This window comes from Maniola jurtina, chromosome 12, assembly GCF_905333055.1.
Source record: "Maniola jurtina chromosome 12, ilManJurt1.1, whole genome shotgun sequence".
Lineage (NCBI taxonomy): Eukaryota > Metazoa > Arthropoda > Insecta > Lepidoptera > Nymphalidae > Maniola > Maniola jurtina.
The window spans coordinates 320,761-337,039 of record NC_060040.1 but is presented as its reverse complement, the minus strand read 5'-3'; the positions used below and the strand labels follow the sequence as shown (position 1 = coordinate 337,039).

At 36.2% G+C, this 16,279-nt stretch overlaps 1 protein-coding gene and 2 long non-coding RNA genes across 3 annotated transcripts; 1 reads left to right on the top strand and 2 right to left on the bottom strand.

Moving 5' to 3' along the window:
* Window positions 1–1,253: 1,253 nt before the first annotated feature.
* Window positions 1,254–7,449, bottom strand: LOC123870459 (organic cation transporter protein-like). Its single transcript, XM_045913784.1, has 7 exons — window positions 7,420–7,449; window positions 6,303–6,514; window positions 4,951–5,176; window positions 4,019–4,274; window positions 2,395–3,036; window positions 2,008–2,189; window positions 1,254–1,456 (listed from the first exon to the last, which is right to left on the bottom strand). Exons 1-7 carry the CDS (start codon window positions 7,447–7,449, stop codon window positions 1,292–1,294), a joined length of 1,713 nt encoding a protein of 570 aa, XP_045769740.1. The 3' UTR covers window positions 1,254–1,291.
* A 2,659-nt stretch (window positions 7,450–10,108) lies between these two features.
* LOC123870283 lies at window positions 10,109–11,794 on the bottom strand. Its single transcript, XR_006797046.1, has 2 exons — window positions 11,753–11,794; window positions 10,109–10,294 (listed from the first exon to the last, which is right to left on the bottom strand). It is a non-coding gene; the product is annotated as an uncharacterized LOC123870283 (long non-coding RNA).
* Window positions 11,795–12,785: 991 nt separating this feature from the next.
* Window positions 12,786–14,471, top strand: LOC123870264. Its single transcript, XR_006797044.1, has 2 exons — window positions 12,786–12,827; window positions 14,286–14,471. It is a non-coding gene; the product is annotated as an uncharacterized LOC123870264 (long non-coding RNA).
* The last annotated feature ends 1,808 nt before the right edge of the window (window positions 14,472–16,279 follow it).

Below are 16,279 nucleotides of genomic sequence, written 5' to 3'. Positions count from 1 at the left end.
CCACGCGGGCGAAGCTGTGGGCGTCAGCTAGTATAAAATAAAATCGCTTCCCGCCGTCTGTCCCTCTGTATACGCACAGATTTTTTTGAACTGTGAAACAGATTAAATGCGTTTTCATCAGTAGATAGAGTAAAAGAAAAAACATATTTTTGTGTTAATTTGTTGAAATATGACGATAACTGTTCATGTCGGAAGCAATAGCCAAAAGAGCTGATAACTTTCAAACAGCTGAACCGATTTTCCTGGATTATGGCTAATAACACTCTCGATCAAGCCACCTTTCAAACAAAAAAAAAATTAAAATCAGTTCATTAGTTTAGGAGCTACGATGCCACAGACAGATACCCAGATACACACGTCAAACTTATAACACCCCTCTTTTTGGGTCGGGGGTTAACAAAAAAGTTTCTCTATCGGTTAATAGTTTTGTAGTATCGATAAGTGTTCTGCGTTACTTATCTGAAACTGCGAGTAGCCTTGAACACATCTCACTTGACACAATCATCAAGTCGTTCAGATCTTTTACTATAATACTTTGATTAGGTATCTCTATTGCTTTAAAATTGAATTATTTTTCTATTTACTTTTTTATGGTAGTCAAAATTACTGAACCAATTGAAACGATAACTTTTAATCAAAAATCGTAGTAATATATCATACAATCTCTTTGATCAAATTATTATGACCACCAGAAATCTCATACTAATATGAAGATCTTTAAAAAGTATGCTCCTGAAAAAATTCATACAATCGAAGATTATGTAAATGATAAAAGAGCGTGGATTTGACCTGCAGCTGGCTCCAGCAATGCGCGGGATTGCAATCACATCACACTAATTATATTATTATAAAGGAGAAAGTTTGTATGTGTGTGTGTGTGTGTTTGTTACTCCTTCACGCAAAAACTACCGGACGGATTGGGCTGAAATTTAGAATGGAGATAGATTATACCCTGGATTAGCACATAGGCTACTTTTTATCCCGGAAAATCAAAGAGTTCCCACGGGAATTTAAAAAACCTACATCCACGCGAACGAAGTCGCGGGTATCAGCTAGTCACTTATAAACATGGTAAAATATAAAGTATAATAATTATATCAAATCTTTGAAAAGAGCAACCGCTGAGTTTCTGCTGGTTTTTCTTGGTAGGGAAGGTATTCTGTGGTAGATTCGAAATTTAAAGATTCAAAAGAACTTGTAAAAGTTTACTTAAATTAAAAAAGTGCTTGGAGTGGCTGGTCAGCTATACATCTTAATAGTTTATGTAGAGACGATACTTGTCTATTCTAGTTCACACTTGAGGCTCTGTCGTCTTTGCGCCAATCACTGCAGCTTCCTCCATGGTGTCAGGGAGCCTGGTGCCGAGGGTCTCTGGGGCTAGGAACAGTAAAGCGCCTGACAGGAAGGCAAAGCCACAGAACAAAACCGATGGAAACTTTTCAAAGAGCGATGCACCCTGGAAAGAATTAAAAAATATTTATTTCTATACTAATATTAAAGAAGTAAAGTTTATCAGTTTATTTGTAGAAAGTAATCTATGGAACTAGGTGCTGAATCGATTTTGAAAATTCTTTCACCATTAGAAAGCTACATTATTAATGAGTGACCTAGGCTATATTCCTACGAAAATTTTGATAAGCTACCTTGTGCGAAGCAGGAGTGGTTTGTTAGTCTGATATAATTTACTCGTAGTTAGTAATAAAAAACATCACCAGACAGACGGTCCAGCAAAAAGAACTGCACTCAGTAGTGAGCTGGTAATAGGTTGAGATGATGATGTGTAAATTACAAAACGGACTTATTACTTCAGAAATTGATTGCAAGAGATATTTAATGCCATTTTCCCAAAAAAATTGAACTCTTTACTCTCAGCAACGAGTTTACAGAAAATGGATTTAGGATCTACAGAGCCCGACGTAAAACACATTTTCTCTCACTTGCTCGGAAATTGCTTCCTTGTTAAAAAATATTGAAGAATAGCAATTAAGAATTGAAATTGTCACTTACAAATGCTGGAGTGAGCGGAGCCGTCATAGCACCGATTCGCCCCAACATTGAAGAAAAAGCAAATAAGCTGTGTCTGTACCGAGTGGGGTAGATCTCCGACGTGTATATGTACAGGGACATCATCACGACTGCTATGCTGAGCTTGCCGGTCAGATACATCATCAGAGACAAGGCGAACATATCTACAACACACAAAACGGTAAAAAAATCTAAAGCAAATTTTTCGTTAGCATTAAAGGCATGTCATTATACAACAGGAGATCATAAAACAGGGGATCGTCTAGTTGTAAGCTGTCCACATTTATGGGGAGAAAACGTTATCGCTTTTAGTATGAAAATTTACAACTAGACGATCCTCTTAACAGATAATTGTTTGCACTAACTCACTTAGAGGCAAGAAAATGTATCCCAATTGACAAGCGCCACATATCCAATAGGCGCCAATAAGAACAGGCTTCCTGCCGATTCTAGCCATTAGCACTACAGCTATCCAGTATCCAGGTACGTCTACTACAGCCACTGCCATGTAATTGAGATATCGATTGCCAGACAGGTTGACCGCATTGACTGACATGCCGTAGTACACCAGAGCGCTCGTGAACCACCACACTGGCGATATGCAACACCTTGTGAGGATCGCTTTGTTCCGAAACACGAGGACGATCAGCCAAGGTTCCTTTGATTTTATTTCTTTCTCTGAGGCAATTCGTTTTTTATCTGCTTCTGCATTTTCTTTCAACGACTGTAATGATTTATCTGACAGTTGACGCTTGTTTACTCGAGCGACGTGTTTCAGAAGGTCTTTAGCATCTTCGTACCGACCTTTACTCAAATACCATCGCACAGACTCGGGCATCATCCAGTAGTAACAAATAGTTATCAGTTGTGGCACATAAAGGACGAGAGTTAAAGTCCTCCAGTTGGGGATGGCCCAAGCTGCAAGAGCCATAAGGACTTGGGCGAGGGAGAAGAAAGTGTTTAACGTCGCTCCCGCAGCAACTCGATACTTTGGTCCAACTAATTCCATAACTGTCAAAAAAGATGCGTCACGGTTTGAATTAGAAAAAGATTTAAAAAACATGTGTGCAGCTCACACGTGGTTGGAGAAAAAACAGAGTTTCAAGAGGAGACGAATGCAGAGTAGCTGTAGGATATATATAGTACTAGCCGATGCCCGCGACTTCGCCCGCGTGGATTTAGATTTTTCGAAATCCCGTGGGAACTCTTTGATTTTCCGGGATAAAAAGTAGCCTATGTGCTAATCCAGGATATTATCTATCTTCATTCCAAATTTCAGCCAAATCCATCCAGTAGTTTTTGCGTGAAGGAGTAACAAACATACACACACACACACACACACACACACACACACACACATACAAACTTTCGCCTTTATAATATTAGTGTGATAAGTTTATTTTTTATAATAATGTTAACCAAGTTAAAAAATATTCTACATTATAAATTACTAGATGATGCCTGCGACTTCGTCCGCGTGGATTTAGGTTTTTTAAGAATCGCGAGAACTCTTTGATTTTCCGGTTCAAAAAGCCTGTATCCATCCCCGGGATAGGAGCTAACTCGGTACCAAACGTCAAAATCGGTAAGTTGGGTCGTAAAAAGCTAGCAGACAGTCAGACAGACAGACACACTTTCGCATTCATAATATAAGTATGGATAATTTACATAATATCACATTGTACCATTGCATTGTACATACAGACTCCATGTTTTTAATTTCGACAAATGATACGACAGGCTTATGGTAACTAAATCATTAAAAAAAAGATTCCGATTTCGACGAATTGAGAAACTTAGCTCCTTTTTTTGAAGTCGCTTAATAATAGGAAACATTATAGATATTATCATGTATTCTATCTCATTCTCTCGTAGGTTAAATCCCATAGTTTTGTCTCTTTAATGTCGCTTTTTATCGATTTTCAAATCACAGCGGTTGAATAGAAGTTTTTACTTTAAAAATTCGAGAAGTAAGAAAATTGTTTGTAGTCACCTAAAATGTGGGCACAAGAGAAGGCACCAGATCCAATCGCAGCTTCGACAACCTCGGAAATGACGAAGCCGTAGTAAGTATCTGCCCAGTAGCGCAGCACCCCGACCCACGCCGTGTTGACGACGTTGAGGCTGAGCGCGAACCGCCGACCCCAGCGGTCAGACGTGAACCCCACGATGGGGAGGGCCAAGAAAGTACCAAATGTACGCGCCGTCCCGACGAAAGCTCTGCGCCATTCCTCACATGCCAAGCCGTACTTTGAACAAAAAACAAAACTCAATTTATTTGACGATTGGCTTCTACAAATATCTAATAAGCTTGTATATTCAAAGTTTGGAATATCGGCGCAAAGTTGCCTTGCCCGAGAAATTTTTGACCCGGTTCCTATGTCGCCTTTCTACTATCATACGGCAAATCATCGTCAAGGTCTGCACCCGTAGGCAGTGGAAATTCCACGGCCACGTAACGATTGGGCTCCTCTGGTGCAACTGGAACATCAGCCTTTATAGGGCTATCTTCAAGTCAAAAGTGAATAGGCATCTTTTAGGCAAGCACACTTCATCCTAAGTTGCACCATGACTTGCCAGCGAGTCTGATTGCAGTCAAGTGAGTGTAAGATAAAAAAATCGTTGTCATTCTGAGGGACTGTAATTGCGTATGCATGGCAATAGGTAATTGAAAATGGAATTTTTGAAATTAGCAATCTCCGAGTTTCTTGCTTGCTAAGACGCAAGGGCATCCTGAACCACTAGCAGTAAATCGTTGAGTGAAGCTTGTTCATTTCACGATTCAAAAGCACTAATGTAAAATTTCAACAAGAACTATCCATTTTTATTTCCATTTCGGCTTATCTTATTAAAAACCACCACGTTAGGGCTGGTGATTATTGGATATCCAAAGTAAAATTAAAATCAAAAGAAATACTTCCTCACGTCATAAACGATGGTGTGGGTATTCTCGTACACATATTCACTACAGCCCACAGTTGTTTTCCGGTTGAACCATTCCGCAGGGCATTCCTCGTTCCGTACAGTCTCATTGATAGAGTCGAAGCGAAGGCAGTTATCAAAGGAATCACCATTACTTGGCACAGCATTTAGAATCCATGCAGGAGAGAATTCTGCACTTTCCGGACCTTCGCACTCTGGGATTAGGCATCTGGAATATTATAAAGTAAAATATTGCTAATTTGTTGTCTTCTTCGTCAATAATAAACTAACGCTTGAATGGGGCAACTCGTTTTCTACCTAAATACAAGAACTGAATCATAATTTCAAAAACATAATAGTGCGTGTGCTCGGTGACGAATCGATGGACAAAATAACAATTGTCCTCCCTATGGGTCATTAAAATTGCTTTGGTAACTTTTTTAGATTGCACATGACTACCACATAAATGAGTATAATCAAATTAATAAAAAAAATTGGTTGTCTGTAAAGTCGGTTTACTGACGATAGTTGAACGTGACAACAAAGGCCGATTGTGCTTCTTTGTCGCTCATTCCGCGCTCTCGCTTGCACTTCAAGCCTTACATGGAACGCCTCAGAGCGAGGTAACGCCGCGTGAGTCATGTTTTTTCGTGCGTGCAGCCGGCTCTATCGAATTATAAGACCGCGTTGTCACGTCAAAAAGCGATCTATGTAATGTTCGTCATTATTAATTTAACAACAAAAGTAAGATAAAATTACCAAGTTTTTCAAATGTTTAATTAATCATGATTATCATCATAATCAACCCATCGCCGCCGGTTCATTAGGTATTGAGCTTGGGTCTCATCGCAAAATGAGAAGGAGTTTGGCCATACTTAACCACGCTGGCCAATTGTGGATTGGCAGATTTGACACACCTATGAGAATATTATGGATACAGGCATGAAGGTTTCCTCACGATGTTTTCCTTCACCGTTAGTACAAATGATATAATATTTTAATTGCTTAGAACGCACATTACTCTGAACAAGTGTAAATTAAAAATTTATAACACCCCCGACTAGTGAAGGTTACAGTAATAACTAGAAAAGAGCTGATAACTTTCAAACGGCTGAACCGATTTTCTTGGATTATAGCTAAGAACACTCTTGATCAACACACCTTTCAAACGAAAAAAACTAAATTAAAATCGGTTCATTAGCTACGATGCCACAGACAGATAGACAGATAAACAGATACACACGTCAAACTTATAACACCCCTCTTTGTGTGGCGGAGGTTAAAAATTAGATGTATGTGCCCGGGATCTAAGCCCCGAACACTGTTTGATAAGAGTATAATAGATGCTTGGTTACCTGGTTGTAATCCTTGCAGTAGTGAATATGTACTCCGTAGCTGCCCACCCTCCAAATATCAAAACAACGCTGATTAATAGTAACGTCCTGATCTGATACCTCCCAAACTGACCTATTTCTTCAACCAAAACGTTATCTAAATTCACTTTTTTATCTGACACTACTTCAATCGAATCTTTAACTTCATTGCGATGCCATCGTACACTTGTCTGCTACGAAATGTAAATTGGGTTTATTTATACATATTTCGATAACATTTATTATGTCCTTCCAAATTCGTAAAGAGATAACTTTAATCCGATCATAGAAAAAATTATCTTAAAACTTATAAGTATGAATATGGGTCAAGTCGGCTAGCATATCCAATAAAAACCACTTACCCATGAAATAAAAGCTTGTGCCATAAGCTTCAATGTTTATTATGGGCAGAACCTCAAAATATCCTTCCTTACCTATTATCCTACCTTATTTTGTAGTGTTGTGTATTAATTGTATTTTTTATTTTTATTTTTATTTTGTTAAGCTAAATAAACTTTTACTTATTCATTTATTTTAATACAGGTACAGAACTCAGTAAACTATCGGAATAAAGAGATATCGCCCCTGCACGTACCAAAAAACGTGCAGTTTTTACTAGAATTAGTTGTAATTAAAAGGTCCCATGGCCAGCACAAATCTAAGCTCAGCTAGGGGCTTGGCTCTATTAGAGATCTCATAACTTTTTAACAGTGAAAACATTATGAACTTGTGAGTCTTGGCTACCTTTTTACATGAAATGTTTTTGATGGGATACACAAATGTCCAGCATCCTTTCTAATGCTTTCATGTATTTTCTTTCGTGGTACAATGTCAAAGCGCCTACTTCACTTTCGCGGCAAATTCATACTTAATTGCATATTGATTTCAATTACTAAATCAAATCTTTATTATTTTGGCATATTGGTTACCGTATTGTATATATTTTCTTCGGAATAGCATAAGAAATCACGTCATGTCATGCATTGCCAACAAATTCCTGAAAGGCCGGTAACGCATCGCGGCGTTTAGAGCTCTGTATGGCTAGTATAAGATTTCACAGTTTTTAAAATACTAAACTCGAAAACGAGTTTTTTCATACATCTACAGCCAGCGACACAGGCGGAAACATTACGAACTAAAGTTGATCGAGCAAATGCGAGTATATCTTTTACTTTACCATACCAAATACCAGATTAATACGTCACCATCGAGAATGGCAGCCGTTTTCGTCGAAACCAATACCAATACCAGCAAATCCGAACCACGAGTTCATCGTTTGACACCAATTTGACACGCTAAAACTAGTAAATGACGTCATTTTCGCGTAAGTTTACGAGTCGGTGGTCGAATTGTAACTCACCAAAAAATACTCAGTGAGAGAAGCTTGAGAGCAGTGATAAATAAACAAAATGATGAAATTTTATAAGTCCCTGGGCCTTAATTTGCCCACGGGAGGCGAGGAGAATGATCAAGCAGACTGTGAAAGCTAACCGTCGTGGTTGTGTAACTAAATTTGACTCAGCGGCGTTATTTGTGATGTAGGTACATAGTGCATCCGTCAAAGAAAGGTTCTAACATAGCCCAAGCCACCAGCAAGTTGAAGTGGCAATGAACAATCCATGCCTGTCGTATTGGGCGGAGATTGGGTACAAGCACAGCGTACCTCAGGAACCTACCTAAGTGTAGTGTGGGATACCGTGTCATTGACTGGCGATATTACAGAGTAACGTTAAGTGACTGGATGAGGGCACAGGAAGCCTCAAGGCTGGGTGTGGTGAACCTCTTTGAAAAACCCTACATTTAGAAGTACCTACCTAGACGACAGACGTCCGTAGACTGAAATGATAAAAGTGCATCTCGAACGATCCATTTTGTGCAGCGATAGCCATCGGCTCGCAGAATGCATTTAATAATGCTAAATGTTAAGGTAGAATAATTGTAATGTTAGAAGATCGACCACAAAGAGTACCTACCATATCACCCTCACCATTGGGCATTGAGGCTAAGTTAAGAAAGTCTATGCACAATAGGTAGGTACGCTACCTACCTATATCTACATAATATTATTCTAAGCCTTATAGTAGGTACATAATACGTGTGGCTCCAAGTACAAGCAGGTAGGTACTTATGTGTTACTCTGTTTAAATTTCAATTCCTTAGTGATAAATTCATTAGTACCTACTTATCTCTGTATCTGAATATTTAGTTCTATTCTATTTAAATTTCTTCATTGCAGCTGTTTTCACCATCATTTACTTACCTGGAACATTTTGCCATGATTGGATTCACTTATAGAAAGTAGCTACTACCTATCATAATATCTGATAAATAAAATTAATCTATTAAAATTCCACCAGTATAGTTACCTAGGTAGGTACTTGTGCAAAGCCATAGTGAGTTGGCTTGTTGCACAGCTGGGTAGTTGTTTAGAAGTATTCACCTAGGTAGGTACCTAAACACTCAGTACATGTTCTTCAAACTTATTACCTCACAGAGGTGAAGTAGGTAGGTATACTTATACAATTGCAAACAGTACCTATAACACCTATCACTCCTTGCATTCATTGATGATGGAGCCACGCCAGCTTGCATCCACTCAGACAAGCAAGTACCTACCTACCTACCTAACATGGCATAAGTTAATGAAATGTTGTGTTAAATGAACCTCCCTATCTGCCTAATTTTATGTAGCTTATATTAAATACTAGCTGATACCCGCGACTTCGTTCGCGTGGATGTAGGTTTCTTAAAATTCCCGTGGGAACTCTTTGATCTTTCGGGATAAAAAGTAGCCTATGTGCTAATCCAGGGTATAATCTATCTCCATTCTAAATTTTAGCCCAATCCGTCCAGTAGTTTTTGCGTGAAGGAGTAACAAACACACACACACACACACACAAACTTTCTCCTTTATAATATTAGTGTGATTTTCTGAATCAATTTTTTTTTTCAGGTTGCAGATCACCAGTATTATTACCAGATTATGATGCCTGCCTCCCTGATCCCAAGTACCTACCTAACTCAATTCAAGACTAACCCGAGGTCATCAATCTTGTAGAATACCTATACATATATCAAGAACTGTTTATGATGTAGGTGCTTAAATACATCTTATGTAATTTAATTATACAGTTGTATGGTACCTACTTATTTATGCACCTATTGGTACCTAATACCTAGGTATCTAAAAGTACCTAGGTATTAATACTATTACAGGTGTAAGGTATAGATCTTTAAGTAATAGTCATTAAATCTTTATTGTTTTAATTTGTTTTATTTCATTTTAAAAATAAAAGTTCTTAGGGTTTACATAAGTAACCAATCCTGGAATTTGCCTGCCTGGATATTGCCTGAAATCTATGTTCAAAACTAAATTAAAGCGACAGGTTTAAATGCTATTCCTTTTGTAATGCTCCCTGCACTACGGAAAAGGACAGCACTAGATTTAGAACCTGTCATTCTAGTTTAAAGATTGCGTCTCACCCCAAGTCCCAACTGCTTGTGAAAGTCTCATCAAAATTGGTTCTGTCAATTCAAAGATTAGCACACCAAATTGATTACTTATAGCTTAACAATTACTACAGTAACATACAGACTTAATAACAGACAGTAAGTCATTCAAGAAGTGGTTATAAAAAAATAACAACGAAGACTGGCATGCCTGCCACAGCTCTCTAACCTAACCAATAACTCATTCAATATATCAAAATCTTTGAAATGAGCAACCGTTGAGTTTCTTGCTGGTTCTAGCTATAAAAACATTTTTTAATACTTAATAAAACAGAAGAGAAAAAAAAAACATTTTATTTAATTTTAAATATTTATATTATTACAAAATTGTACAGGAGTGTTACTGCACTGACAGCTTATGGGAGCTTATTCTGTAGTGTAGTCTTGATGCAGGAACACCACAATGCAGTCTTCTAGCAAAGTGGATTAGGCACTAATCCACAGGCTTTCAAGCTCAGGTTTCACTGAAAAAGGAATTATTGATCTTTAATTTTCTAAATTGCTAATTAGACAATTAGGTAATATTCTTCTTATTTTACTATATATCTGTTAAGATAGATAGTAGTCTTGTGTTATTTATAATATTTAATAACTACATGATGCCCTTTTAAGTTTTAAAAATCCAGTGCTAACTCTTTGGATTTCCAGGATACCTAGTCTATGTAGTCCAGTATGACACCAAATACTCCATACCAAATAAATGATAATAATGACAACTTAATTTGCACGGATTTATCCCATAGGAACTGTTTTTCTGTAATAAAACATCAGCAATGTCCATCTCCGGGATACAAGAACCTTGTACCTTTCCTCAAAATTGGTTGAACAGGTAGGCTGTAAAAAGCTAGCGGACAGACAAACAGATACACTTTATTCTGACATACAGCTTAAACTCAATGTCCTGATTCTGCATATTTGTAAGTTACTAAGCATAAACATTTAAAAATTTATAACACCCCTGACAAGTGAAGGTTACAAGTAACTAGAAAAGAGCTGATAAGTTTCAATTGGCTGAACCGATTTTCTTGGATTAAGTATAGCTAAGAACACTCAATCAAGCCCACCTTTCAAACAAAAAAAAAAAAACTAAATTAAAATCGGTTCATTAGTTTAAGAGCTACGATGCCACAGATAGATACCTCAAACTTATAACACCCCTCTTTTTGGTTCGGGGTTAAAAAAATTAAGAGATTATGTTAACTTTATCACTTAATTATTTATTAAAGTGTTATATAAGGTTGCCTTTCTATTGAACTATTATACATAGATTAAATGTTTTATTGCCACTTTAAACACAAGTCCTAGCTTTTAATTTTGTAGAACCAAACTGTATGGTATATTACAAGATTAAGTCTATGTAATGTTGTAATCTTAACACCAAAGCTGCCTAAAAAAATGTTGGAATTTTAATAGCCAAAGCTGTCTAACAAATATACTAAATAATCAGTGATGGGCTATGGCTCAATAGTTTTTGAACCCATTTTATGCTAGGTACCTAATAGACTAGTTATTTAAGTAGGTACAAAATAATAATGAAGTTATGATTTCACTATAAGCGACTAGATACTCTTGAAACCTGATCACTTGCTTGCCTTATTCAAATCAAGAGATTGGTATGTAGATAGTTATATCTCTAGTCTTTTCTAGTTACTGTAACCTTCACTTGTCGGGGGTGTTATAAATTTTTAATTTACACTTGTGATTTCACTATAGGTTAGGTCACTTCCCTTAATCAAATCAAGAGATTGGTATGTAGATAGTTATATGTACCTATTAAGTACATACCAATCTAGTTATTAAGTGCTATTATTCTAAAAAAACCTATGTAGACGTGATATCAAGAGACAGTAAACGTACATATAAAGCTGACATACGATATTATTAGGTACTCATTGCATTTTATTTAAATAGTACCTACACACCTAAATACAATATATATTATAATCACTAGTTCTTGAATAACTATTTAAATGAACTTCTGTATATTAAAATCCTTTCATTCAGTTTGCTTTTATTTATTTTCACTTTAACAGACAACAGAACGGTAACTTTTTTTAATCTGACGAAAATTTGGCTTTGGATACCAGTGTTTTAGTGATTTCAGAGTGAATATAGATGAATTACCATAGACAAACATACCATAGAGTATGCGGTGGGTGTCGCTTGACTGTCACTGTCACGCTGTTAATCATCTGTCAATAGCGTCAAAAAACGAAATAATATATGCCAAATTAGACAAAATGGCAGCGTATATCTGTCCCACTTTTTTGTGAATGTGTAAGTGAGACAAAAGTTGGACCTACGTTTCCACATGTTGGTATCGTCATGGTATCTACGTTCTGTCCAAAACTGACAGTTAGGACTAGCTCGTACTATCGATGAATACGTTAACCTTGGCAGTCAGGAGTAGTCGATACTATTAACCATGTATGCGGTGTTCAATGTTGTACTAACGGTACAGTACCGTTAGTACAACATTGAACACCGCATACATGGTTAATAGTATCGACTACTCCTGACTGCCAAGGTTAACGTATTCATCGATAGTACGAGCTAGTCCTAACTGTCAGTTTTGGACAGAACGTAGATACCATGACGATACCAACATGTGGAAACGTAGGTCCAACTTTTGTCTCACTTACACATTCACAAAAAAGTGGGACAGATATACGCTGCCATTTTGTCTAATTTGGCATATATTATTTCGTTTTTTGACGCTATTGACAGATGATTAACAGCGTGACAGTGACAGTCAAGCGACACCCACCGCATACTCTATGGTATGTTTGTCTATGGTAATTCATCTATATTCACTCTGAAATCACTAAAACACTGGTATCCAAAGCCAAATTTTCGTCAGATTAAAAAAAGTTACCGTTCTGTTGTCTGTTAAAGTGAAAATAAATAAAAGCAAACTGAATGAAAGGATTTTAATATACAGAAGTTCATTTAAATAGTTATTCAAGAACTAGTGATTATAATATATATTGTATTTAGGTGTGTAGGTACTATTTAAATAAAATGCAATGAGTACCTAATAATATCGTATGTCAGCTTTATATGTACGTTTACTGTCTCTTGATATCACGTCTACATAGGTTTTTTTAGAATAATAGCACTTAATAACTAGATTGGTATGTACTTAATAGGTACATATAACTATCTACATACCAATCTCTTGATTTGATTAAGGGAAGTGACCTAACCTATAGTGAAATCACAAGTGTAAATTAAAAATTTATAACACCCCCGACAAGTGAAGGTTACAGTAACTAGAAAAGACTAGAGATATAACTATCTACATACCAATCTCTTGATTTGAATAAGGCAAGCAAGTGATCAGGTTTCAAGAGTATCTAGTCGCTTATAGTGAAATCATAACTTCATTATTATTTTGTACCTACTTAAATAACTAGTCTATTAGGTACCTAGCATAAAATGGGTTCAAAAACTATTGAGCCATAGCCCATCACTGATTATTTAGTATATTTGTTAGACAGCTTTGGCTATTAAAATTCCAACATTTTTTTAGGCAGCTTTGGTGTTAAGATTACAACATTACATAGACTTAATCTTGTAATATACCATACAGTTTGGTTCTACAAAATTAAAAGCTAGGACTTGTGTTTAAAGTGGCAATAAAACATTTAATCTATGTATAATAGTTCAATAGAAAGGCAACCTTATATAACACTTTAATAAATAATTAAGTGATAAAGTTAACATAATCTCTTAATTTTTTTAACCCCGAACCAAAAAGAGGGGTGTTATAAGTTTGAGGTATCTATCTGTGGCATCGTAGCTCTTAAACTAATGAACCGATTTTAATTTAGTTTTTTTTTTTTTGTTTGAAAGGTGGGCTTGATTGAGTGTTCTTAGCTATACTTAATCCAAGAAAATCGGTTCAGCCAATTGAAACTTATCAGCTCTTTTCTAGTTACTTGTAACCTTCACTTGTCAGGGGTGTTATAAATTTTTAAATGTTTATGCTTAGTAACTTACAAATATGCAGAATCAGGACATTGAGTTTAAGCTGTATGTCAGAATAAAGTGTATCTGTTTGTCTGTCCGCTAGCTTTTTACAGCCTACCTGTTCAACCAATTTTGAGGAAAGGTACAAGGTTCTTGTATCCCGGAGATGGACATTGCTGATGTTTTATTACAGAAAAACAGTTCCTATGGGATAAATCCGTGCAAATTAAGTTGTCATTATTATCATTTATTTGGTATGGAGTATTTGGTGTCATACTGGACTACATAGACTAGGTATCCTGGAAATCCAAAGAGTTAGCACTGGATTTTTAAAACTTAAAAGGGCATCATGTAGTTATTAAATATTATAAATAACACAAGACTACTATCTATCTTAACAGATATATAGTAAAATAAGAAGAATATTACCTAATTGTCTAATTAGCAATTTAGAAAATTAAAGATCAATAATTCCTTTTTCAGTGAAACCTGAGCTTGAAAGCCTGTGGATTAGTGCCTAATCCACTTTGCTAGAAGACTGCATTGTGGTGTTCCTGCATCAAGACTACACTACAGAATAAGCTCCCATAAGCTGTCAGTGCAGTAACACTCCTGTACAATTTTGTAATAATATAAATATTTAAAATTAAATAAAATGTTTTTTTTTTCTCTTCTGTTTTATTAAGTATTAAAAAATGTTTTTATAGCTAGAACCAGCAAGAAACTCAACGGTTGCTCATTTCAAAGATTTTGATATATTGAATGAGTTATTGGTTAGGTTAGAGAGCTGTGGCAGGCATGCCAGTCTTCGTTGTTATTTTTTTATAACCACTTCTTGAATGACTTACTGTCTGTTATTAAGTCTGTATGTTACTGTAGTAATTGTTAAGCTATAAGTAATCAATTTGGTGTGCTAATCTTTGAATTGACAGAACCAATTTTGATGAGACTTTCACAAGCAGTTGGGACTTGGGGTGAGACGCAATCTTTAAACTAGAATGACAGGTTCTAAATCTAGTGCTGTCCTTTTCCGTAGTGCAGGGAGCATTACAAAAGGAATAGCATTTAAACCTGTCGCTTTAATTTAGTTTTGAACATAGATTTCAGGCAATATCCAGGCAGGCAAATTCCAGGATTGGTTACTTATGTAAACCCTAAGAACTTTTATTTTTAAAATGAAATAAAACAAATTAAAACAATAAAGATTTAATGACTATTACTTAAAGATCTATACCTTACACCTGTAATAGTATTAATACCTAGGTACTTTTAGATACCTAGGTATTAGGTACCAATAGGTGCATAAATAAGTAGGTACCATACAACTGTATAATTAAATTACATAAGATGTATTTAAGCACCTACATCATAAACAGTTCTTGATATATGTATAGGTATTCTACAAGATTGATGACCTCGGGTTAGTCTTGAATTGAGTTAGGTAGGTACTTGGGATCAGGGAGGCAGGCATCATAATCTGGTAATAATACTGGTGATCTGCAACCTGAAAAAAAAAATTGATTCAGAAAATCACACTAATATTATAAAGGAGAAAGTTTGTGTGTGTGTGTGTGTGTGTTTGTTACTCCTTCACGCAAAAACTACTGGACGGATTGGGCTAAAATTTAGAATGGAGATAGATTATACCCTGGATTAGCACATAGGCTACTTTTTATCCCGAAAGATCAAAGAGTTCCCACGGGAATTTTAAGAAACCTACATCCACGCGAACGAAGTCGCGGGTATCAGCTAGTATTTAATATAAGCTACATAAAATTAGGCAGATAGGGAGGTTCATTTAACACAACATTTCATTAACTTATGCCATGTTAGGTAGGTAGGTAGGTACTTGCTTGTCTGAGTGGATGCAAGCTGGCGTGGCTCCATCATCAATGAATGCAAGGAGTGATAGGTGTTATAGGTACTGTTTGCAATTGTATAAGTATACCTACCTACTTCACCTCTGTGAGGTAATAAGTTTGAAGAACATGTACTGAGTGTTTAGGTACCTACCTAGGTGAATACTTCTAAACAACTACCCAGCTGTGCAACAAGCCAACTCACTATGGCTTTGCACAAGTACCTACCTAGGTAACTATACTGGTGGAATTTTAATAGATTAATTTTATTTATCAGATATTATGATAGGTAGTAGCTACTTTCTATAAGTGAATCCAATCATGGCAAAATGTTCCAGGTAAGTAAATGATGGTGAAAACAGCTGCAATGAAGAAATTTAAATAGAATAGAACTAAATATTCAGATACAGAGATAAGTAGGTACTAATGAATTTATCACTAAGGAATTGAAATTTAAACAGAGTAACACATAAGTACCTACCTGCTTGTACTTGGAGCCACACGTATTATGTACCTACTATAAGGCTTAGAATAATATTATGTAGATATAGGTAGGTAGCGTACCTACCTATTGTGCATAGACTTTCTTAACTTAGCCTCAATGCCCAATGGTGAGGG